At 39.7% G+C, this 25,727-nt stretch overlaps 3 protein-coding genes across 4 annotated transcripts; 2 read left to right on the top strand and 1 right to left on the bottom strand.

Annotated features, from left to right (window-relative positions):
- Positions 1-461: 461 nt before the first annotated feature.
- Positions 462-10,180, bottom strand: coq6 (coenzyme Q6 monooxygenase). The gene is made up of 12 exons (XM_077621703.1): positions 9,778-10,180; positions 9,549-9,683; positions 8,576-8,634; positions 5,993-6,119; positions 4,790-4,920; positions 4,614-4,721; positions 4,235-4,297; positions 4,036-4,143; positions 3,330-3,532; positions 1,917-2,032; positions 1,059-1,225; positions 462-574 (listed from the first exon to the last, which is right to left on the bottom strand). Exons 1-12 carry the CDS (start codon positions 9,977-9,979, stop codon positions 545-547), a joined length of 1,449 nt encoding a protein of 482 aa, XP_077477829.1. The 5' UTR covers positions 9,980-10,180; the 3' UTR covers positions 462-544.
- Positions 10,181-10,252: 72 nt separating this feature from the next.
- fam161b (FAM161 centrosomal protein B) lies at positions 10,253-16,184 on the top strand. 2 transcript variants are annotated; one of them, XM_077621486.1, is made up of 9 exons: positions 10,253-10,420; positions 11,088-11,276; positions 11,355-11,764; positions 12,552-12,850; positions 13,731-13,849; positions 14,926-15,093; positions 15,283-15,382; positions 15,451-15,617; positions 15,853-16,184. In XM_077621486.1, exons 2-9 carry the CDS (start codon positions 11,089-11,091, stop codon positions 15,884-15,886), a joined length of 1,485 nt encoding a protein of 494 aa, XP_077477612.1. In that variant the 5' UTR covers positions 10,253-10,420; position 11,088; the 3' UTR covers positions 15,887-16,184. The 2 variants fall into 2 exon arrangements, with proteins under 2 accessions (XP_077477612.1, XP_077477611.1); XM_077621485.1 differs by having other exon boundaries at positions 11,352-11,764.
- Positions 16,185-18,457: 2,273 nt separating this feature from the next.
- Positions 18,458-23,771, top strand: ngb (neuroglobin). Its single transcript, XM_077621059.1, has 5 exons — positions 18,458-18,716; positions 18,786-19,000; positions 20,434-20,542; positions 21,496-21,615; positions 21,692-23,771. The coding sequence occupies exons 2-5, from the start codon at positions 18,903-18,905 to the stop codon at positions 21,842-21,844; spliced, it is 480 nt and encodes a 159-aa protein (XP_077477185.1). The 5' UTR covers positions 18,458-18,716; positions 18,786-18,902; the 3' UTR covers positions 21,845-23,771.
- Positions 23,772-25,727: the final 1,956 nt, after the last annotated feature.

The raw sequence follows: 25,727 nt of genomic DNA, 5'->3' as shown, positions 1-25,727 counted from the left end.
GGGCACAGCAGAGAACTGGAATTTTCCATTATCCATGAAATTTATTCAAAATTTGGTGGGCCTTCTTGAGAGTCCAAGACAGGCTGAACTGTCAACTTTCAGCTTGCAATTAAACTCACAAGTCTGAAGTTGAGCATTGTGAGTTCAATGGCCGAGTTGTTCACTCCTTCAAGACATTCAGTTTTCATAAGTTCCCGATGCCTGAAGTGGTTTGTGATAAAGCAGTAATTTGACTGTACAAATCAACAAAATAGTTGCTATCTATCTTCATCTTCTCCCCAAAAAATAACTGACAGTCAATTGCATTGATGGACCAGTTAATCAACTCTATGATTTCCAATTTTACAGCAAGGGAAAAAAGACTGAAAACTAGAAAGATGAGGAAAATTAGAGAATAAAATTATCCATTAAGGTTGTGACATGATTTTTCTTTTACTCAAAAAGAAAAGAAACATAAGGAAGAAGGGAAAAATACATATTTATTAAATTCATTTGACATTCAACATTTTTTACAAGACTGACAACCCCTTGATTGCAGATTTCTTCACTTGCTTGCAAACGCCATGATCTGTTCCTGCACAAGCAAAAGTGTAAAAATCATTTGAATGGAAACTTGACAATATACAGGACATATCATTTCCAGCTTTAGATGACGCAAGCATCATTTAGAAAATGAACCCTTTTCTCCAAATGACCTATTTGAACTCAGGAAGAGGGTAAATACTAAGTAACCCTTATGGCAATGTGAAGGATTTTAGGTTCTGAATCACTAAGTAGTGAATAAGGCAGTTTCACTTGAACCATAGGTAATAAAAGGGGGTGTGAAAACACAAGCCACGGCCGCTGTCCGCTGCCGTAGTGCCAGCGCTGCACCCCACCCACACTTTTGGTAACAGTAAATTTGAAGCTAAACTTAGATGGCATAGTAGTAAGTTCAGAGCCCTGGAAATTACAGGCACTGGTGAAGTCAGGTTACGTGTCATTGCAAAAGGGCGCCGAAGTGGAGCTTAGACTGGACAGGTTAGCGTGTGGCGCGATCCCAGTTGAGCCAGACTTACTTTTAGCGTTGGCAGCATGTTGGTGGCCTGCAAGCCAAAGGTGCGCAGGAGAACCACGGGAGTTGTATTGGTGGAATAGAGACGCTTCATGAGGTCAATGGCGGCCATCATGGGAAGGTTGTGCCGCTGCCGTTCACTTTCATATTCTAACAGATGCTGTGTTGAGCCTGCACAACAAACCACTGATGAGTAAGAACTGACAACAAGCACTTAGTCAATATGGCCAATCAGAGCAAAGAGCACTTATATTTTTGGTTGTGCAAACCTGGTAAAATGATGTCTGAAGTTAATTCATTCAATATCTGAACTGCTTATCCACACAAGGGTTGCTGGGGGTGCTGGAGCCTATTCTAGCTAACTACAGGCACCAGGCGGAGGACACCCTGAATTGGTGGCCAGCCAATCGTAGAGCACAAGGAGACAGACAACCATCCACGCTCACACTCATACCCGAGGGTAATTGATAGTGTCCAACTAGCCTACCGTGCATGTTTTGGGAATGCGAGAGGAAACCAAAGTACCGGGATAAAAACCACGCAAGCCCAGGGACAACATACAAACGCCACACAGGAAAATCCAAACCTGGGATTGAACCCTCAATCTCAGACCAACACACTAACCACTTGCACACCGGGTCGCCCATATCAGAAGATTTTTTTTGGGGAAAGAAATAGAAATTTAGTTGGGGAAGTGTGTGTGTTTGGGGTGAGGGCTAAAATACCCTTTCAGAATGAAGAGGGTGGAAAAACAAATAAACAAGATGCGTATTTTGCGTGAGATGAGCCTTTGGAAAATGGTGGAAGGGAAACCACTGAGTTTTGGGCGCATTGCTGGTGTCTGTTTGGAGCTCTCACTGACCCAGGTCCTTCCCGTCAAAGGCAGCCTGGCTCAATAGCTGTGTGAGGCAAGCCACATCCCCGAAGCCCAGGTTGGCTCCCTGACCGGCCAGAGGATGGACACGATGGGCAGCGTCGCTGGAAAGACAAACATATGCTTGTCTCTACAAGTACACCACACACACACTCTTCTAAATAAAAGTACAGCGGAACCTCAAGTTCAACACAATTTGTGAAAACCATGGTTTCCCAACCAGATATGAAATGTATTTTCTAATATGAAATAGAACTTGTAATAGTATGTTCCGCGAAAAAATATCAGCGCTCTAAAGTTTGTCTGTTTATTATTATTATTATTTTTTAACATTCTTATATCATCTTGGACAACCAAAGCTGAATAACGTGGGAATGTTCAAGTTTCAACTATCAACTTTCCCAGAGAGGAAGGCAACATGCTACTTGATTCAAGCCACAGGTTCTGGTTCGTTTCCGATCCTTTACGGAGTTGGCATCGTCTCCCTCGCCACGTAATTTCAACACATACAGTTCACATTCCAAAATTACGCATGTTAAATTGAAGACTTTACATTGCCCATAGTGTCTATATGCGCCCTGTGATTGACCGGCTGGCCACCAGTCTAGGGTGTACCCTGCGTTACGCCCAAAGTTAGCTGGGATAGAATCCAGCTCACGCATGACCCTGAACAGAATAAGCAGCAGCAAAACCAGTGTCAATAAAAACTGAAAACAATGAAACCCCTTAACCCTTTAGACTTTAACAGTAAGTCTTTGGCTGCCATTGACAGCGCGAGACATCCAATTCTTGTTGACTGAGGGGGTCAGATGAACGAATGCCCATACAATTTTGCAAAAATGAGCATTCACAGTCAGTCCTCCCAGTGGAAATGTAATGGAAGTCTATTGATGTCAATGGTAGGCAATGAGTTAATTGTAAATGTTATGTATTAAAAGAAGAAAACAAAGAAAACCCAGTAAATGTTGTCATATTATTAGTTTACTCTGCTTCAATGAAAAAGATAAAATGGCAATTGTTCTTTTACTAAATTTGTATTAATTTATATATGTATATATGTAGCTCATATTTGTCTTTTTGCTGTGTTTTTATCCATTTTGTTGCAATATCAACACCCATTTTAAGAGTCCTCCTGGATTGGATGTCAATGGCATCGAATGAGTTAATTTAAGTGAAACTTTTACTATAATTTAATGATGACTCGTAGTGTCTACTGATGAGCAGAAAAGGGATCCTTGTTCAAAATTAGTCGGTATGTATTGCAAAATTTCAGTGGAACTGAAGATTAATTGGTAATGACCGAGGAAATTGCTAATAAATTCAAATTTTTACGACTTCTATTCACTTTTCTGATCGCAATGAACAGAAACTTTGCAGATAATATCTAGTCATTTAACTCACCCAATAAGTGCAACTCTGTGCCTAATGTACTCCGATGCGTGACCCATGCCGAGAGGGAACATGACGCGGGACTTGGGGCCGATGCCCGCCACGCTCGGGGGGAGCTGGCGAGGTGAACCTGCGAACGGCATGACGGTGGCGAGGGCGCTTCGGAAAAGAGAGCCGGCTTTCTCCACCAGCTCTGACTGGTTCTCGTTAGTCCACTGTGGAAAAAAAAAGAAAGAGTACATGAGAGAGAAAACAGACGATTCGGTCAGAGTGGACAAAGAAATTAGCTGACATTGGAGTAAAGCTGAACTCCAGGCAAGAGCCGTCATTTCCCTTCCCTAACTAAAGGGTTTGCAAGACCCGGAGAGCTGGGCTAATTAAAAGAAGATGCCGGTTAGGCAAAAGAGTTGAATTAGCTCAGTTTGAAAAACATTCCATGCAGTAATGGGCGACACTGGGAGACCGCAAGTTTAATTACCAAACCAGGCCCGAAAGCCAACGTGACTCAACCGTGGTGACCCCGTCCATCGGCAGGCAGTAAAAATAGCGAGCTTGGGAAAAAGGAGTTCCTCTAAACGCAAGAAAGAAATAGGTATCTCATTGTTTTGAGTCTGGTTTGAAAAATATGCGCTCACACAAAAACAAGTGGATGCGTGAGGACTTAAACCCAGCACACTGGGCCGCTCCCTGTCTCGTGCTCGTTTTAGTCGTCACTCACAAAAGCGGAGTTGATAGCGTCCACGAAGCACTCGTCGTCCATTGCTAAGAGCTCTTCGGCGAGGTGATGACTGGTTGACCACACGAGCGAGCTCTCTGTGTCCGACAGCTGCAGCACAATAGATGTTGGCTTAAACAACATACGTAAAATCCAATGTTTAATTTTTAAAAATGCAGCACTAACAATATGGAAACATTACCGGTAACATTGCAATGGGGCCTGTTGGGAGGAATCTCTGCCACGCCACATTGTTCTCTGTGGGCTGTTAAAATTCATGAAATGTATTGATTAGGAGTAATGCAAAATAAAAGGTGTATTATTTATTGTATTAGGGGTCAAGCATTTGTGTTTTAAAGGGACAATTAAGATCTTGATTATGTGCATCTTAGTAGAAAGAATTTTGTTTAACTTATTGGCTGCCACTGGTGGCGATAGTTGTCTATTGGCCATCTAACACAGTCAATGGCACTAAAATATGATCAATAAATGTCAACTATTCCAGTTTGTTATCACCTAATGTCAAAATAATACATTTGATACTCTTGCATTGGAAATATACAGAAAAAAATCTGATTAACCTCCGATAGATGAAGCACAGCAACCACAGCTGATTGGTCATAATTCCACTTGACTACGGGGATGCCTAATTGCCGCCTCACCATGGAGTTGGGTCCATCTGCTCCTATCTGAACCGGATGACAAAAAGATGACGCCATGCAAAGTTACAAATTTGAATACGACAAAATTTACTTACAAGCAGCTTGGTCTGTAGAGTTTCCCCGCTGGCTAACCCGACTTGCACCCAGGGTATGGAGTGTAGTTCCTGATGCGGCATCGGCCACGTGTACGTCGTCACTTTTGACCTATATTTGACTTGCACGTTCTCTAAAGAATAATCAGGGTGCAAAAGCGAAAAGAAAGAAGTTAATTTTCTACTTTGTTAAATCTTTTTGCAATAAATTTGACATTTTTAAAGTCATACACTTACCAATTACCCATTCATCTAATTGAAAAATACCTCTTGGAATCAGAACCAAGTAAAAAAAAAGTTTAAAAATCAATTTTAAAATGTTAAATGGTCACAAAAATGCTTGCACAACCCGTTTTTTTAAACAATCTGTAATTTTGTTCTTTTAGCAAGAAAAATAGAAATCCTGGCCTATGGGAATTTGATGCTTGTGCACTACTGCTTTCTCTCTAACTCAAGATGCTTGCTTACTTAAATTCCTATCTTAGGGTTGTCTTGATGGCTTTGGCCTGCCACAGCCCTGCCATGGACTAATAGTGTTTATCTACAAGCCGACCACGCCACGCTTTGCACATGCTGTCAGCTTGTCTGATATTGCATCAAAACCTCCTCCACTTCCGAAAATACCGGCAGCTGGTCCTCCAGAACATGAAAGTAGCCGGAGCTCCGCTGGCTCATGCCAATTTGGAGCAGAACACATCCAGATTGGCTACTGGTTACCGAACACGAATGTTAAATATGGGGTTTTGGTGATTGAAGGGGGGGAGATTTCTTTGAAACCGGCTGGCAGCACACTTTTCATGTACAACATCAATGAGAGGAGGACAAATGGGAGGCACGAGGCCAAAAACGTGTGGGAACCACAAGCCCCTTGTTTGGCCCAAACACACTTATAAATACGCCACTTCAAGTGCCAAGCACGGAGCGGCCCGATTTTTTATTTGCAACATTTTGGTTCAATGTCAAAAGAAATAGAGCGCTTTACGCTGTCAGATTTACAGTGGTGGCAAGGCAGGGAGCACATGGCAGCTTTAAATAGGTCACTGGACCACTTCACGTGTCCTCGGCAGTTCCTAAAATGTGAGGTTTTGATTCAAATGGATGGAAAAACATCAACGGCTCATGGCAGCCACACAAATAAAACCAGCAGAGGATGGAATAATGTGGCGGAACGGGCTCCGTTGGGTGACTGAATGATGTTCTGCTCACCAGACAGATCATCCAGCTGTTTGGTGAGCGCCGCCACGACCACGTCGTTCTCCACGATGTAAGCCATCTCCTCCTCCAGATTGTCTTTATCAAATGTGATGAGGGCATCGGAGCAGGCATCCCAAACCTAAATGAGAGAGTCATTACGTCTGTGGTCTCGTCTCAAACTAATCCGGCCCGTCCATAAATAGCTGGGCAGAGATGATCACGTCGAAGTTGCTGTCGAAGATTAACTCGGCCTGCTAAATAGATTAGGTCACCAAACGCAAAATTCATTTAGGATAGCGGTTTACAAACTTTTTCAACAAATGCCAACTAAAACAAATACTTGGTTCTTGAATGAGAACGTACCCAATTTGGTTACCAAAATTAAGAGTTTAAAAAACTAAATGTAAAAACGCCTTTTGTCCTATGGCATTGACTGGGTAATCCAGACATTTTAAAGGAACAGACAACACCTTAAAAAAAAATAATGAACATGTGAAAGTTGATTGCTCAAAGGGTTTAAGTATACAAGCAATGGATTTATTTAATTTCTGTTAATGGGGAAAGTAATGTTGAAAGGAGAGTGCATACATGTGTAGTTATATTTTGACGCATGTCAAACACAGGTACATGGGAGAATGGTTGTTACTGATAATAATAATAATAATAATAATAATCAGACATAGGCCCTGTCGTCACCTATGCCACGGGGACAGGCGAACAACCACGGATGCTTGTATTGGATTGGCCAAAATTGTTGAAATGTCTGCATTAAACAAAAAATATGTATGTTTAAAACTACACAACCTACAAAACCACCATAAACAGCAGAGGCAGAAATAAACACGGCCAGTAGTAAAGTGTTATGCTAGCTGTCACGGAAAGAGGTACTTAACAAGTTGAATATTTTCAAACATGTAGCTTGTCAATATGATTCTTTTCCGTGGAAATCGCATTACCAAATTGAACGCATCACTCGGGACAATATGAGGGAGTGAAAGTGTTTGCTCAGTCCTCTCCTGGGTTATAACCATACTGAAGTAACTCATCATCCAGCTGGAATATACTGCTGCTGTTCCTTCACTCTTTCTTCCCCGCTCACCATAAAGTCAGGGGATATACCCTTTAAAAAAGCCACTAATAGCATTTTGGTTTGCAACTTGTGATAAGTGGTTAAGAAGGGGAAAAAAAAACCTGAGACCAGCCCAAAAATCTTTCTGGTTTGTTTAAAGCCAGGGTTGACGCGATGCAGCTATTGCTTTCCTTGCAAGATTTAAACGCTCTCTTGCAAGCGAAAATGACCTTGTTCTGAATTTAAAACCTACTTAAAAGGTGGGGAGAGTAGAGCACGGTACAAATTTTATTCAGTCACGCAGTGCATACTTTCCCTTGCATGGCTAAGAGGGAATGACTATGATTCAGCAGGCTAAACAAACAAAAAAAGTCATAGAATAAAGGTATTATGGGTGAGGTAGGCCGCCATAATCACCCTTAAAGGCACGGCATGATGACATCTTAGCCCCAAGTGAAACACTGCGGTCAAAGCTTTGCTACACAGCGACCACATCTTACAAGCCAGGCTGAGCCTTGCATCCATTCCCATCGAGCGGCAAACAACCTTTCATCTTCCTGCACTTGTTCACATGAATCTTCATAATTAGAAGACACGGGGCGCGAGTAGCAATTTGGGAGCGTCAAGAGGACTTGATCCTCATCAAAAATGTGGTTTGAGAAAGAAAAGAAACTAGGTCATTCAATTTTGGCTCTTGCCTCATGAAGGTATGTTCAGTTTTTATGGAGCTGCTAATAAAGGCAGAGATTGCATAAAGGAATGAAGAAATTACATGTCACCTGAACCCACCATTTAATGTAAATGACTCCATACCCTGCGCATAATTATACACAGTAGAATTGAGTTGCGTGTTCATTTTGCTGTAGAACTGAGTAGAAGCGGCAGAATGTCAAAGTATTTTCTCTCCACAAATTGTATACTATTATGATTATTGGATGACAAAAATACATGCAGAATATCAGTATGCATTGATTTGCATGTTAAAAAAGGCAAAAGTGAAAGGAAAAAAATGAAATCTTATCATGATGGGGGTAAAAGAGTTTTCCGGGCAATAAGGTGTGTTTCCATTAGTTTTGTTTTTCAAAATGTAAGCAATATAAAAAAAATGAGCATAGTATTACTTAAGTGTGCTTCCGTTGAAGGTGGATTATAAAGTACCCTCATAACTTGTGAAGTCTCATTCACTGAGACTTAACTGAAGGAAGATTGACACCCCAAAGCTTTGGGTAAAGTGATCATGTGACTTGTGTACGTCCTATCTTTTGAATTATAAATGTGAAAAAAAGCTTGAGTTGTTTGTTGCCTCCTTACAACATATCTTAATTCCAAACAATCTGAATAACCACCTAATTAAAACGTAAAAATGTTTTTTCGTGCAACATTTGAGTGTTTTTTTCTCTCTCAAAATGTAGCTATCCTATCCTTATTATTAGTTTGTCATTGCAAAATTTCAGTCATGCAAATGACTTGTGCAATTAGAAAGACAGCTAGGTAACAAGAAACTAAATCAATAAATAATGACATACCTGCATTTTTTTATAAGGCTTGAACCTCAGTTTTTTTACGTGCTCCCATGCACCAATACCTGCAAAAACAAGATATTAGAAATCTTCAGTTTTTTTTTAAAGAGTTCTTAATCTGATACCTTTAAAGATTGATAAAACAGCAATTTCAGAAGTGTGGGGGATTATTAATTAATCAAACAGTGAAAAGGTTTGAGTATTTCTGCAGGTTTCATTATTCATTCCTTTTCGTAGTGTAAGGAGGGAGTTTTCTTATCTTTATTGCACAACATAACAAAAACACTTTAAAATCATATTTCATATTATCTTTTCTTTTAAAGTAAGATTACATAGTTACTTTCATATTTGAATAACGAGGACAGTAATTTACTTATTCACAGAACTTTGAAATTCGAAAGAAAAAAGATGTGATCGTTATAGTGATAATTATTGATACAGATTTTTTTAAATTTTTTTATAGTGATAACAATTTTTGTCATATTGCCCAGGCCTATTGAGATGTATGTTTATGTGCATGTGTGTGTGCTTTGTCTGTTGCCTAACGTTAGCTTGCTTGTTAAATTTAGGACACCTGCACGAATAGATGTTTTTGCATGCTTGTTTTTCATTTTAATAAATGAATAAATAAGTTTCTTATCTTATTTTCTCTCATTTCTGTGTGTTTTTCCACATCTTTCATACACAATTGTGACACTTTGACCTTTTTTTAAAAGGGTTTAGTTAATAGCTTTTTTTAAGGACCGTGGAACGAATTAGAGAATTGACATATTAAATAACTGATCTTTTTATGAAAAATTCAAGTTACGAAACAAATTTTGTAAAGAGAGGTACTGTACGTGTATAAAATGTATGTGTATAAAAAAACTAACGATTAAAACCATCGGGACACCTGATATTACACGGTAAACTAAGATAGCATGGCACATTCATTGGCAAAATATTGACATGAGAGTGGAAAAAAAATGATGTACTGCACCACTGAGAAGTGTAGCAGAGCCTGGGCTGATAGAGCTGACTCTGGTGCTGTAGCTGTCAGGAGCCTTATCCATCACTTTTTTGTTTCCTGCTTCAAGGAGAAGGATCTTCTTATCTGACAAGTTGGGGTGCATCCCTGCCAAGGAAAATCGCATGTTTGTTTCTTTGCTTTCCTTTTAATCAAGAGTGCATAATCTTTTCGACGATGACAGCTAGATGTTGTCACTCACCTAAGGCACATGCCATAGCCGATCCCACCATTCCTCCCCCAGATATAATAACATCATAAACCTCATTTTTGGCACTATCATCGCCGTGGTTTACACACGCTAGGCTTCGATTGATACTTTGTACTGCAGAAAAGCGCGTTTCTGCAAACAAGCCCCGACCAACCCCGTTTAAGGCTGGGATAGCCCTTGGAAGGTTTAGCATTGTTCGATATTATAACGTAACAACGCTTGTATTATGAGAGAATAAACATGCCCCTCATCAGGTTCTGTCCGACGATATAGGAAATACAGAGATCGCGGTTTCTCCTTGAGCGCGTTCTGTCCCAAAGGCAGCAACGGTGTCACCTCTGTACAACTACCATGTTGTTTTGATAACATGGGGCCGGGGTATCACTTCCGGGTTTATGGCCAATCACCGGAGACTTTTGTCGCTGCTTGCGCTTCCGCTTGTGGCCACAGGAGACGCGTTTGAGACCAAGACGGATGGGACAAGTGCGCTACCTTTGGCTTCTGTTAAACTTCTATTTTTTTTTAAATAAAAAAGTCCAAATGCAGTATATTATACGTTCTCACGAATATTCATGAACAAGGATTGAGCAACCTTCGACACAGAGAAATCGCGTGCACGACTCAGCTTGATCAGGTTAGCAGCTGCTTTAATTGTTCAAAATGACAGAGATGTGCACATTAAAGTAAAAACAGGAAATAAATAGAATACTTTTCTTAGTTAACTCTTTTTATCCGCAATATAGACTGAGTTAAATGGACTGTTTGGTTACCATGGTAACGCTTAAGACGCAGCCTAGGGGTGTGCTGGTTATTTTCAAATTTGTTGTCACAAGAAAAAAAGAGTTTTACATTGCATTTCTGTTGATTTGATTTAGATTTAAACACTATATATATATATATATATATATATATATATATATATATATATATATATATATATATATATATATATAACAAAGTGTCAGTTTATCGCACTGGATGACAACTTTATTCCCGTAAAACTATATATTTTAATATAATTTATTTGCAACCTTATTTTGTGCTGTACAATTAATTTGCAAAAGGGAAAAAAATACGTTTTTTTTTTCCAATCTCCTGTTTGAAACCATGTTTGCACTTTTTTGCTTATACTGCTGGGATAGCTTTGTTCAAATTGGGAAATAAAAAGTTAATTTCTTAAAATTACATTTCTAAGGTATCGGGTTGGAAATTGGTATGGTTAGATCTTTAAATTCCAATGTCTAGGACTCCCACTCGTACAAAAATATGTGATGGAGACATTCCCTGTTTTCACCAACAAGAATGACGGAGTCAGAAATGCTGGAGATGACATCAGGAGAAACCCTTAATCAAAGGCTGCGATACCTGAGTCAAACGATTCAACGGCAACTGCAGAGAACCGAGAGCAGACACAGGGAGGAGTTGGATAGCAGGATTCATCAGTACATACAACTCTCGTTGGATTTCAATTGCCCATCTCCTCAGACTCAGTAAGTTTTTTTAAGGTCATTTTTATTTGAAGTGCAAGAGAATTTATTAAGAATTCATTTTCTGCTTACACCCAGCAGTATGAGGAGAGCTGCTTCTACACTTGCTCTAACTTCTGACAATAACCAATCAAACCACTTCAAGCCAAAATGGCAACGGGTTGCTTCGTGCAAAACAACGAAGCAGAAGGAAGAGGAGGAAGCCGAGGCCGAGTGCAAGAAGAAGTTCAGTGCGCATCCTGTCCCCATTCAAGTCAAGCTTCCTCTCTACCAGGAGATGGTGGAGAAGAGGGACAAGAAAAGAGAGCAAGGTTTAGAGCATAGGAAAAGCTTTCTGCTTTCTTTTCAGAAACCTTTCAGCTTTCAGGAGAGAGAAAAGAAGAAACGAGATAAGATGGATCCATTGTTGATGCAAGTCTCGCAGGAGAAAGCAAAGACAACTGTAAAAATTGCCCAGCAGTCCTCTCCCAAGCAAGTGAAACCACCAAAAGGTCAGGGTGAGGTCCAGCAAAATAGTTGGACAAAAAATGACAAAATGCAGCCAAGTGAATACTACTGCTTATACACTTATGTCGTGAACAATTTGACCATTTAAGAAAAGTATATTAATTTCAACTATTCAGTTCAATAAAAAGTCAAATTCTGAATCAACACTGCTTGACAATCATCTCAAGGCTGTGCTGATTTATGTCACTTTTCCAGGGCATATTTCTTCCTATAGTTTCCCATTCCTATCAACATTTTATTAATGTAATGTAATTTGACTGTCATTGGCTGGCCACCAATTCAGGGTGTCACGTACCTGCTGCCTAGCACCCCCTCAACCCTTGTGAGGATAAGCGGAACAGAAAAAAAATGAATGTACTTCATACATGCACATACGTGTACAGTACATGTCCGCATATTATTATTATTATTATTATTATTATGGTCAAAGGTTTACATACACATACAGTTTCCAGTTATTTCTACAACTCTGATTTTTCTCTGATAGAGTGATTAGAACATAGACTTCTTTGTCACAAAAAACATTCATGAAGTTTGGTTCTTTTATGACTTTATTATAGTTCCTTGGGGATCTACTGGTAGATCACAATCTATGTAATGGGCACCCCTGCAACACACCATAAAGTGGCTTGAACTTATCATGATTTTCAAATATTGTACAATTCTGGATTTTTAATTTTGTCATATTCAGCAAAATTTAAAAGCCGTTAAGAAAGATACACCTGACGTTACAAAATATTCAGCATTCCTTTTTTTGCGATTTATGTACAGACAAGGAGTGTTGCAGGGAAAGCCGCATCAGTATCACACAACAGGAGAACCACGAAAAACCCAAGCTTCGCGTTGCAGAGCGGAACAGAATCGAAAAATTGGGTTTCCTAGATGAGAAACCAAGCTTCAGACCCAAGATTAACCACCAAGTGCCCGATTTCAAACGGCTGCACCAAACTCTTCAAACAGAGTGTCTCAACACATCATTAGCCCAACATATGACCAAGTGTCAGCCCTTCTACCTGAGAACATCCACGCGTCCTGCCAGGCAAAGTCAACCGAGCCCTGAAACATCACAGGTAAGCCTCCATCCTCTTTCTGATTTCAATTCTTATTCCTTATTTCTAATTTTGAATGTTCTTTTTTTTCGTAATTGAAAAATCTAATAATTCGTGTGATCGCTGTGAGATCTCCCAGTCAAAATGGATTAGACGTCTATCGTCGTCAATGGCAACCAATGTTAAAAATAACGTGTACTTTTTTACCAAGATAAAATATTGCACTTTTAAATGCTTTTTTCTTTTGTGGTTTTTGCAGTTAGTCAAAATATAACGAGGTAATATTAAACAAGCTGGATTTCTCATAGAAATATATATATTTATAAACTTCCCAACCATTATTGTATGTAATTTCTACAGTAAACCTCAAAATATGTTGTTCCAAAGCCACGTGTATGTCATCTTTGCGGGAAGGGAATTTTTTTCAAGTCTTCCCCAATTTTTTACTCAATGCACATATTTTGTAAAAAGTGCACCCAATCTTACATAATAATTCACTTTCCTTCCTGTTCTATTCTTGAGCCTGTTCTCATGAGGATTTAAATGGGGGGCTGCCAGGAAACATTAAAAGAGGCCCAGCGGTTTGAGAGTATAAAGAAAAATATACATGCAGAAAACCAGTTTTTCCAACTAAATTTGGCATTAAAAGGGATGATGTATATACATCGTCCAAACATGATTACAAAAACCATCAATTTTGTTCTCTGACAGGAGGGTAGTTCTCTCCTCTTTGCAAAACTCACAATGAGATTTGACATGTCAGATGGGGGAACATAAAATATATCATGTCTGGTTTTACCTATTAAATAAAGTTTCTTCAAATTCACCCTGAATTCTTGGAATCTGGTTTTGCTGCAAAACATTTGTGTGTGTGTGTGTGTGTTTTTTTTTTTTTTTACAGAAACCCAGTCAAAGTAATCTTGGTCGAAGTAAATCCTGTGATGGCCTAAAGTCACTGTCCCGAGACACACTCCCAACTTACATCACAGATGCAACCAGGAAACGTTCGATGGCCATTCGGTAATGTCATACTTTTATTTTAATGCTTTCTAACAGACTAATAAAGTCAATTAAGTCCCTCACATATCTGTTATTAAACCCACCAAATTCCTCAATTTCCTATAACTTATACACTTGCTGATATGTTAGTCCCCAAAAATCTGCAGCAAAAAGTGTTGATTTCGTGAAAAACAACCCTACAGAAAGCAACTTTTGATTTTGTGTTGTTTTTCCCCTCCCTATAATAACCAGTTTTAAAGCAAATTTATTCAAAATTTGAAATATAAAAACATTGCAAAACATTGCGTTTATAAATTAACGAACATCACTATTCTTTTTCTCACTGTAATATTGAAGAAATATACACAAAGCGTCAAAGGAATACAAAAGTAGTACATAAAATTAGTAAAAATAATTTAAAATAATATATGAAACATTACACAACCATACTTGAGTGATTCACTGTATGATTCTTAAATATTTTTTGGAGTGTACCACACAAATTAGTAGCTACAAAATATTAATGCCGATTTAATGAAAATGCTATGAATCTTAACAAGGCTCGAAGCGTTAAAGCTCAGCCAACTACAACCTTAATCGATATAAGGTAGTTTGAATGTTTGGATTGCTGTGTGGTTATTTCTTTTCATTACATTTGTATAACATTTAATATAAGTTACTGTACATAAGTGACAGCTGTGTTTTTTTATTTTTTATTAACAGAGGGGATACCAACGCTCTTGAGGGCGTGTTTAAACAAACATTCACACTCACATCTGCACTTATGGACAATTTAGAGTCTTCAATTAACTTCCCATGCATGTTTTTTTTGGGATGTGGGAGAAAAACCAGAATTGCCACGAAGGCGGGAGCAGAACATACAAAATCTACCCAGAAAAAATAAATCAAACAATCTTGTCTTACTGTAATGTCTTGCTGTGCGAAATGCATTTTACAGTTCTCAGTTAAAATGTTCACTTATAAGGCAAGTTTTATCTCAAAGTCTGCAATTTAAGGTCAATTGTCTGTTCCCTTGTTCAATAGTCTTTCTTTTTTTGGCTTAATTAGTTGACCCCCAAACCTAATATCTGTTGTAGGACCTCCATGGACATGCTGGATGTGAAGAAAGAGGAGAGTGCAGACTGGTTGAGGAAATACCAGAACAATTCAGAGGCCCTTAGGAAGACTGTTTCCCTCCATGCCAAGCTGCTAGACCCTCACAAAAGCTTGCGTGAAGTCTACGATGAAAGACTGCAGCATCATCGGTGAGTGGCAGGCTAACAAGTAGTACGTATTTAGTATTGAAAGAAAAAAAAAGGAATATATATTTTTGTAAAAACATGGTAGGGATACAGTACTGTCAATATAGCCTATATAGCTGGTATAGAATTGGTATTGATAACCCCCGCCCCCCAAAAAGGCATCGCTCCAACACTAATTGTCACACCAAACAGAGAAGCGGATCGCCAAAAGACAAGAGATTACATGAGGGATCTAAAGGACATTAAGGCTCGTGTGAGAGAGCGTCCCCTATTGTTTGAACAGGTGAAACAGGTGAGTGTCATGGTAGGCATCACCATCTGTACGCTCCAGCCACTGTGACACCATCTTGATTTTATCAGAGGAATGCCAAAGCTCGAGTTGAACAAGCATACAAGAACGAATTGAGGAAAGCTGGCATCAAAGAGCACTTTGTTGAAGAAAAGGGACGATCGGTGACAGTGACATCCAGCTCATCCAGATTCAAGGATGATTCAAACCCAGATGTCAAGGCTTGCATCGATGCTCAGTGAGATTTTTTTCTCTCCCAATTGTTTCCTCCATCCGTGATACGATCCCATTATGTACTGGGTTTTACAAATAACATGTTCGCTGAAGAGCCAACAGCTTGATATGGTTTCGTTCATGCGACATTACATAATGTTCCGGGCCTGCCTGCCCGGAACAAGAAAAATACAGGAGCCAAGTAAAAATGAAATATAATTACAATATAGACATTTTCTAACCCCACATGTCTGATTTAGGGAGGAAAATCTAGACAACAGCGGAGAAAATTGAAGATGTGGATGAGAACAGCGTTGGAGTCCAAAGGGGAATGATTGTCATGATCAGATGGTACAATGTTTTTGTGGTCGCTGGGCTGGAGCACAACACTCTATTCAAATATGACTCATGTCTACCTAACCACATCAACAATGGATACGCCAACATGTGTGCAACTATAAATTAGGAATTCTGGAAACATCTAAAGTCTAAGGGTAAAGCATGCAACAATAGCGTAAATAAGCATGGAAATGAGCCTAATAAGGTTAGTTTTGATTGTAAATATGTTTGCAGATTGTGATAATTAGCTCATTCGAACTAGGATGATAGATGTCAATGGTAGCCAAGGAGTAAATCTATGATGTAACATTAAAGCTGTTACAAACCAAGGAAGTTTGATCTGTTTCTTTGGTTTTTGTGTTGTGCCAGTATAAAACAGTTTATTTTTTTTTAGAGCTGGTCTGGTTCATCCATTACCAGCAATGACATCCAATGACTTAATAATAACAGTGGGAAATATTTTTAACATATTTTTGGGTTGAACAGTTTGCATTGTTGTTACTGTTTGCACACATCTGCCATATAATTTGTAAAAACAATTATTCATTCATCTGCTTATATTCACAAGGGTCACAGAGGTGCTGGAACCTATCCCAGCCAACTGTGGGCAGTAGGCAAGGGCAAAATGAAACAAACAATCATTCATGCTCATACCTAGGGACAATTTAGAGTTATCAACCAGCCTACTTCATGTTTTTGGAATGAGGGAGCCAGGTTACCTGGAGAACATAGACTAAAGCATTGATCTCCTAACACTGAGCTGATGTGCTAACCGCTGGTACACATTGCAAAAACATAAATGTGTCAAAAGAAACATTGCAGTCATAACTATTTCTTTTATATTTCATTGTAGGTCAACATTACAACATTTTAGTAAAACATGCCCATGTTAAGTACACTTTTGATTGTGATAGAGAAAAACTGAGATCAGTTTTGCATTTCGCACCCAAAAATTGATTCATAAAAGCTGTCATATCTTACTAAAAATATATGTTGCCTAATGTAATGTATACATTTTGATTATGGACCCTTGGCTATCAAAATAATGGGGTTTAAAACTAATCTCATTTATTTTCTAAGCATCTTAAACGTTGCACAGATACTATAAGCATGATTAAACTCAGATGACATTCAAATACGCAAATCCTGCGTGTGTTAACCTGCTGCATTTGAGGATGAAAGGACTTTGCTCACATGACTTGGTTGAGGTTCTGAGTTCACTTTAGCTGTACTGCCATCTAAATAAATCCTGGTGCCGTCACATTGACCAGCATGGCGGTTTTTGCTGCAAGCCCACAGACCCACATCAATTACTGCAACTCATGTACATTGGCCTCCACTGGATGGCTATGCTTATACAGCTGACAGCTTGGAATTTCTGATCTTTTTTTGTAAAAAACCACATGAGAATGTCTCAATACGTATGTATTCAATCATAATCAAAAGCTCATCATGGGGATACAGAACACTTCCTCTTTCTGGGCGAGTGTGTCGTTTCCCCAAAGCGACTAAAGTTTGCATGACTTGGGCTAAAAATGTTATTGAAATTCTGCCCGAAGTCAAGCTATATTGCGTTTCAGTGAATTGTTTTAAATAACATCACATCTCATATTTTCTGTTTGACCAGGCCTGCAATCTATACTCGGGTATGGCTTGTATGTTTTTGTCTGTTTTTTTGTTTCCCTGCACTGACTGCTATGAAAATGAGTTGGCCGATTTATATCAGAAGTGATAATGAGCATGACCATTCAAAGGTTAGGCTAATTACCTTGCTGTTTGTTTTTGTCTCTGATCCAACCAAAAAAAAAACCTCCCCTCCCCCCACTGTAAATGATTTATAGTCCACAAGGATTTACATATTTTTATGTCTTCATTGTGCAGTTGTTGGCTGGTGCGACTTATGCTCAGGGGTGACTTCTAGTCAAAAAATACGGACATGAATCATCTATATTACAAAAAAAAGGAACCGGAAATACTGCAATACAGAACTTCCCTGTAAAAAACATCATATCCTTTCAATGAGATTTCAGGCATCACATGGTACAGCTTCCTTGGCTGCATCCTCACGGGTTGTCATGGGAACAGCATATAACAGCGATGCACATATGTTTAGACAGGACGCCACTAAAACCAACTCTGTCCTTGCCTAACTATTTGATCATATTCACAATAGACGGTACACAAACAAAATCCATTTAAAAATGGGATGGCTGGGATTGAATCAGCATTTTCTAAAATTACCTTCATGTCCAATACATTTTAACTGGAATAATTGCTTAATAATAACAATCACAGTCAGTGTCAGCCAATAAGTTAAATTCGTGGATAACATGAAAACAGTGGGAAAATTTTTCATCTGTTTCCTTAGTTTCAGTGTTATAAATGATCAAATGACAAAGTTACTGTGCGGTCAGACAGACGCATTTAAAGATATCATTCCAGAGTTCACCTGCAGGGGGCGTTGCAAGTCGCTCGTTCGGCGAAGCCTGACCGGAGCGACACAAACCAGTGATGCTTCTTTTTTTCCTCTGTAGCATGAATAATAACCGGAGAGAGAGCACGTCGAGAGCGGCAGAGATAGCAGCCACAGTGACAGATGAGATCGTAGCACAACTTGTCTTTCTTGACTACGCCGTGGGCTGGGGGGAAAAGCAGAGAAGAGCAGGTGCATGAGAGTTTGAGGCGAAGCCCACCACAAACCACGGTGGCGCACTCTGGCATAAGCAGACCCCTCAGCCCAGCTGCTGCACAACAAGTTCAGAGCTCAGATTTTCCCTTTGAGAAGGTTTGTGCCTCTTTCTGGCCATGCTCACTTTCTGTCCACTTTGCTCAATGCTCCACATTTGCCTTGCAGGTGCACAAGTTTCATCTTGAAGATCTCTACTGAATTGTTATGGCTCTGCTAGAACCCAGCCGTCTTGCCCTCTAGAGGTCTGGTCTGTCTCCAGAAGAACTTGAAGACCTGCAGAGGATGGAGATGCTGTCAGGGAAGGACAAGGAGCTGATACGGAGCAGCTGGGAGAGTCTGGGGAAGAACAAAGTTCCTCATGGTGTCATCATGTTTTCCAGGTAACTATTGAGCTGGAAATCATCCCCCTTTTTTTCATTCCCATTAATCATCTAGTTTTATTCCCAACAAACCAGCATCCTTTTTATAAAGCGGAAACCAAAAGGCGGCTTGACCAGTTGCTTGGCGACAACCTTCAATGTTATTATCGCTCTACTATTACTGCCGCTAAAGATGACACGTGTTTCATAAAATTTGGTGTCTGTTAAAGTATGACTTATTTCACTTAGACCTGGCATACACATACCTGGACACCATATTGTGGTCCTTTAGGCCAAAGTTTTAACATTTGCTATAAAAGTACATATTGCCTACATAACCCAAGACATGATGTCCACATATCTAGACAAATGGGTTTCAACTAAATTTTCAGAATATGATTTAGCTATTGTTAATACATTTTCAATCAAGTCTAAATTCATATAGCTAAAACAAATAATAGCAGAAATACACTAATTATGGCGCCTAACAACACACTATAGTTAACCCCCTCTTTTCAAAATGTGATTATATTTAACTCATTCCTGGCTGAGGACAATGATTCATGTCATATTAATCTAAACTGGGAGTCCTGGCTACAAAAGCTCATATTTCAGTCCAGACGACCAATTCTTTTAGACCAAGGGTGTCAGACCCGGGTTGGTTCGCTGACCGCTTTAACGTCAACCTGATTTCACGTGGATATAATATTTAGATTTTTTTTATAAATGGATTAAAAGAACTGGATTGAAAGCCCTGAATATTCAGTTTTTTTATAGATCTAAAACAATGTTTATTTTAGCTTTTTTAAATATATTTTTAGATTTTACAAAATGATTTTTGAACTAAAAACACAGAAAAAAGGATTAAAAAATTACTATTATTGATTTTAAACGGGGGAAATCAGGAAATTTAATATACATCTATACTCTTCATTTTAATTTGATCCTAAAACAGAAAGTCGGCACTCATGATTTACTTTCCCGGGCCATAAAATGGTGCAGCGGGGCAGATATGGCCCCTGGGCCGCCACTTTGACACGTGCTTTAGACCACATTCTTTCATATGCCCCTCCTTGTCAAAAATTTCTGGGCATCTGGCACTGACAATGGGAGGCAATGAGTGCCATATAAAGACTAAATTAGTGATTGCCAAAGTGAAAAATATCTGCATGCCTACTTAAAATGACCCTAGTGAGGATAAAGCGTTTTAGAAAATGTCATGTCATGAATTAACCAGCTCATGCTAAGTGCAATTACTCCAACACAAATTGCTCAAATGATTTTATTTAACAGGGCATGAAGCAGATAAATATGTATATAATGTACAACACTTTATTTCTAGAAATCTCATTCAAATAATCACTTTTACAGCTTTCCGAGTGAATCATAATTAGTTAGAACCTCTTTGCTTTTTATACCACTTTAAACCTATGTTGGGTGTGTCTTCTTGTTAGGCTTTTTGAGCTGGATCCAGCTCTTCTAACTCTTTTCCACTACAACACAAAATGTGGCAACACCCAAGACTGCCTCTCCAGCCCAGAATTCCTGGAGCACATCACTAAGGTGAGCATATTTGTCCTTTTTATAGTGTCTTTTAGATGGAGATAAGTATTTATAATCAACTAATCAAACAGGGGAACACAATTTTTGTTTTTTCGTCAAAACGTAATCTCAGTTTTTTTCTATTAGGTCAAGTTTGAACTATACTGTGTATTGTGTAACAAAAGTATTGTACAAAAACCCACACGCACGGATTAAAATGTTCATATTTTCATACTATAAGTTGCACTGGAGCATAAGTCACGTTGAAGTGAGAAAAGTAAAATTGAGAACAGTTTTTCAGATAACTATAAACCAAAGATACAACATAAGAGGCTGTCAATGGTCACAGAGAGAAAAAACAAACAAACATAAATTGCAGTAGAGCAGGGATGGACAAACCGTTCCTCGTGGGCCGCTGTGGGTGCAGGTTTTTGTTCCAACCGATCCAGCACAGACAGTTTGACCAATGAGATTTCTGCAGAAAACAAGAAGCACCTGAATGCAATCCACTGATTGCACTTGTAGGACACCGGATTGGTGAAAATGTACCCTCTCTATGGGTTGGCATGAAAACCTGCACCCACTGCGGCCCTTTGCAGAACAGTTTGCCCACCCCTGCACTAGAACATGAGCAAAGACCACCCAAACTATGAAAATAGTTTGACCTATAGTCCGGAAAATACGGTACACTTTATTTATAAATACTGTATGCCTAATGTGGCACATTTTAAACAAGGCAGTGTCCAAAAAAAGTTTTTTACATTTCTTTGATGCTCCCAAATTAGTAAAGTTCATCAACTTTTGCAAAATTATTTAACTTGCAAACATGATTACAATAAAAAAAAAAATTAAAAAATACACAGATAACACATCAACCAGGGTGCAATCCCATTTCAATTACTACTCGTTCAATAAAGGCAAATTTAAACAATCATCTCTATCTTTTTGCTTGTGCTTTTTCTTCCTAATTCCAGGTGATGCTTGTAATCGACGCCGCCGTCAGCCACCTGGACGATCTTCACTCTTTGAAGGATTTTCTTCTCAACTTGGGGAGGAAGCATCAGGCCGTGGGGGTCAAGCCACAATCATTTGCTGTAGGAGGAATGATTACTTCTACTGTAATGTTTTGCACCATCCAGCTTGACTTGTGTTTGTTTGTCTCTCTTCCAGGAGGTGGGGGAGTCCCTCTTGTACATGTTGCAGTGCAATTTGGGCCAGGCCTACACGGCACCCATGCGTCAAGCCTGGCTCAACATGTACAGCATCGTGGTGGCCGCCATGAGCCAAGGCTGGTCCGAAAACGGCGAGCATAAAGCCGACTAAGGCGAGCTGCCGAGCGGTTGCCATCCTCTCGCTCATCGTGGTTGCCATGGAACAAGGTTGTGTAACTTGCAGCATTGTGGCTTTTTCCCCCGCTGCTGTACATCTGCTGTACTTTAGTAGGGAGTGCAAAGCAAAGGCAAATGTATGGAGTGGCCACACTTCGCCCATTGCAGAGATATTATTTCTGTGCAGTGTTTTGCAAGGTGGGTCAAAATCGGCCACTCTTGGTGATTTTGGAGCAAAGCAAAGAAAAAGTGTGAGGGTCGATTTGTATATAATGCCTTTTGTTATATCTTCTGACCATATTGAAATATGGGGTGTATCTGCCTCACGCTTTTTAAAGTGATACGGGTTTGTGAGGTCCACAGTGACAAGTCTGGGTCAAACTGTGACCAAAACAAAATGTTACTCCTAGAAGTGTTTTTGTTTTGTGTATGTTATTCGACTTTTAATGTGTAAGGCAACAACTGTTCCAATAGACACACTACCAACAGCTACTGACAAGAACTGTTATACACTGATAGCTTTCTACTTTAATCTCTCACTGACTGTTATGGTGTCCTGATGCACCTTTTATTTAAATGGTGTGTTACACTCCCTTCAATGGAGGCCTGATATGTATCTAAATAGTTTTCATCGGACTGTTAATCAATAAGACTGTTATGTGTAGATGAAGGGCATATAGAAGGACTTTCTTTACTCACGCACACAACTTTGATGTTCATCAGTGTAGTCATTGCGTATTGACGGTGTCATTGTGGCAACAAATCTAGGAATGTGGATGTGAACGCAAAACTAAACAACTGGTGGTAAACATTTGTTTACATTTTGAACAGATATAACCTAATTTATTGCTAAGGGATCATGTACTTTTGTGCATATCGTCATTAGCCAATTTTTTTGCCATGAATTTATTTGAACGCTAATTTAACAACAGTGTGTGTATTTGGTAACACTATACAACTGTAAATCCAAGTTGCTGAAATGTGGTTATTAATGCTTTATCCTGAGTTTACATTAAAAAGTTTATTTTTATATTCTCAAAATATAGGTATATGATAACTCAAATCATTGTTTTACACCACAACCATCCGCTCTAGCGCCTTTCTTTATAAATACGACAAAATCAGAGTTTTTTTAAGACTACGCTCACACTATTCGTTATTTAGGTACACACAAGCAATTCAATGAGATCCAATACAAGAAGACTGATTTATTTAGTCAGATTTAAATGCATTTTGAGTTGCGTTCCTAATATTTTGCCACTCACATGTAGCTAAATAAGGCAAGCAAAATAATAGGAATGGCTCCCAGTATGGCACAGTGCAGTGCAACACCACTTCCAAATGTCAACCATAATAACAAACTGCCATTTTCGTCAAGGCAGAAATCCAGAAAGTGTATTTAATCCTTGCATCGTCTGTGTTTTTCCAGGTGTACCATTTATTCAACTGGCAGTGTAGGTGGCGTATTTTTAGCGTTTCTTTTCCTAGCATCGGTATTTTTTCCTATGCAGGTTGTCTCGAGTTCCAATCATGTTTTTACAAAGCGCCACTGACACATGATGTATTATCCTGGGAAACATCCAGTTGTGTAGATATTATTGGGTGTGTTGATGCCTACCTCATCATTATAATCAGCTGCTATGGACCAGTTATGACTTCACCTAGGTATAATTTATTTAAACTGGGAGGACTGGCTGCGAATCCTCATCTTTCAGTGCAATTGACGGCGCTAGGCGTCCACACTGGAAAAGACTGGAAAGGGCGAATGAACGAATGTCCCAGTCTTAATGGCAGCCAATGAAAAAAAAACAAGACATGTTTTGAGTTAACAATGCAAGCAAGAAGCACTCTGTAAACCTGATTCCATGCTAAAGTTGAATAACGTCTGTTTGTGCATACTTCTTACAACTTAATAAAGTGACTTCTTGTGGACATTTGACAGTGAATCTGGGTCAGTGTGTTGTTACATTGCTTGCTGCAGATGGTTGCAACACAATCGTGGCCATTTAATTCCACTCACACGAGGCCCGATATCGTTTACACAGCCAGTTACATAAGATTCGTGCGTCGAATGGCTCATTGCCCTGAGTGGCGGAGATAAGGGTGGCTCGAGGCACATCAGCTCGCTTACCCGTGCGACCGCATAATATCGCATCAAGAGGGAAAAAAACCGCAAGGATTTGCCAAGAATTTCCCAATTCAAGCAACATCTCAGAGATAATTGTACTCCCCCCTGAGCTTGAATATTGGTTTGCGCATGCAATGGTGAGTGAGTGAGCGTTGTGTCATCCTTGAGCAGGCTGTCTGTTCCGCTGTTGGATCCTTTGGCTGACATGGCCTTAATTTGTCTCCGTGCGCACTGCCAACACTCTCCTCACAAGCTTAGTGTCTCCACTATTTATGTGGCCTCACAACAACATGGGCTTGTCTAGCCACCGGGCTGGAGACAGATGAGACTCTGACCCCAGCGTATCTCGGGTCACCGAACAATGTGACTGTCAATCCGTGTTGGAGCTGACGCCGTTACGTTACATAACGGAACTACTTTTTGGCTGTAACTTCTAACGTAAGACGTTACATTTTTCAACCTATAAGGGGCCTACAGTTATTGTACAAGCATTATCTGCGTTACGTGATTCAGAAGAAACATACTTATCATTGGTCCCAATCCCTCAGCCTGCAGGCAATATTTAAGAGCACATCTGCACTGGCAATTGAGTTTTATCTGGCATTTACAGGCGTCGCTGCTGCTCTCTCTCTGCATGGTGTCTCAGTTGGCAGCGTTAGTTTTTTTTTAACAACCCACCAGAGTCCACATGGCTCTTCTCACTAAACATAAATAAAGCACGTCATGGAAGAGGAAATGAATTGGCTAAAATAGGGCAAGATGTCATTCATTCATTCATTGATTCATTTTCTGAACCGCTTTATCCTCACTAGGGTTGCGGGGGGTGCTGGACCCTATCCCAGCTGACTTCGGGCCAGAGGCGGGGACACCGTGAATCGGTGGCCAGCCGATCGCAGGGGACGAGGAGACGGACAACCATTCACGCTTACACTCATACCTAGATGCAATTTAAGGTGTCCAATCAGCCTACCATGCATGTCTTTGAAATGTAGGAGGAAACCGGAGTACCCAGAGAAAACCCACGCAGGCCCAGGGAGAACATGCAAACTCCACACAGGTGGACCGACCTGGATTTGAACTCAGGATCCCAGAGCTGTGAGGCCAACGTGCTAACAATTCAATCCTCCGGGCCGCCGAGGGCAAGATGTCAGGTAAGCCAATCAGAGATAGTTTGACAGTGTAGGCCAGGTCTTACTAGTATGACTTACTAAGAGACAAACACAAACCCAGTTCATGCACACACACAAAACTTTGTTTAAACAAAGTCACACTGCAATGGCAAGTGCAGGTCACACTCAGAGTGGAGGCTTTTCAGGGTGGAAATATAAACATTACTGGGGGTGCTGGAGCCGATCTTCGTCAACTATTGGCGCCAGGTATGGGAATTGGTGGCTAGCCAAATAATATGTTATATTCTCTTTTTTTGGAAGGAAGGTAACCTAGTTACATTCATAATGGGGTAACTAGTAACATAATCTGATTACTATTTCAGAGAAGTAATGATAACTCTTTTCTTTTCAAAAGTAACTTGTCAACATCTGTTAATCAACAAGAGACCGAGAGACAATGTGCGACAATTACAGATTTTGTCGCTACTGCACCACCGCTCAACCTTGTAGTACGCAGGGTTTCGCTCTGTAGGTTGTCTGCGAAGAAGGTTATTATTTTTAGAAAGTCTGCAATGTGTTTTGGAAAGAATGGATATTAAATGTTGTCATGGCAACTGTTAAGCGGTGTGTGCATTTGTCAT

This window comes from Stigmatopora argus, chromosome 15, assembly GCF_051989625.1.
Source record: "Stigmatopora argus isolate UIUO_Sarg chromosome 15, RoL_Sarg_1.0, whole genome shotgun sequence".
NCBI classification, from domain to species: Eukaryota; Metazoa; Chordata; class Actinopteri; order Syngnathiformes; family Syngnathidae; genus Stigmatopora; species Stigmatopora argus.
Note: the sequence above shows the minus strand (reverse complement) of the source record. Positions and strands in the feature narration are given on the sequence as shown.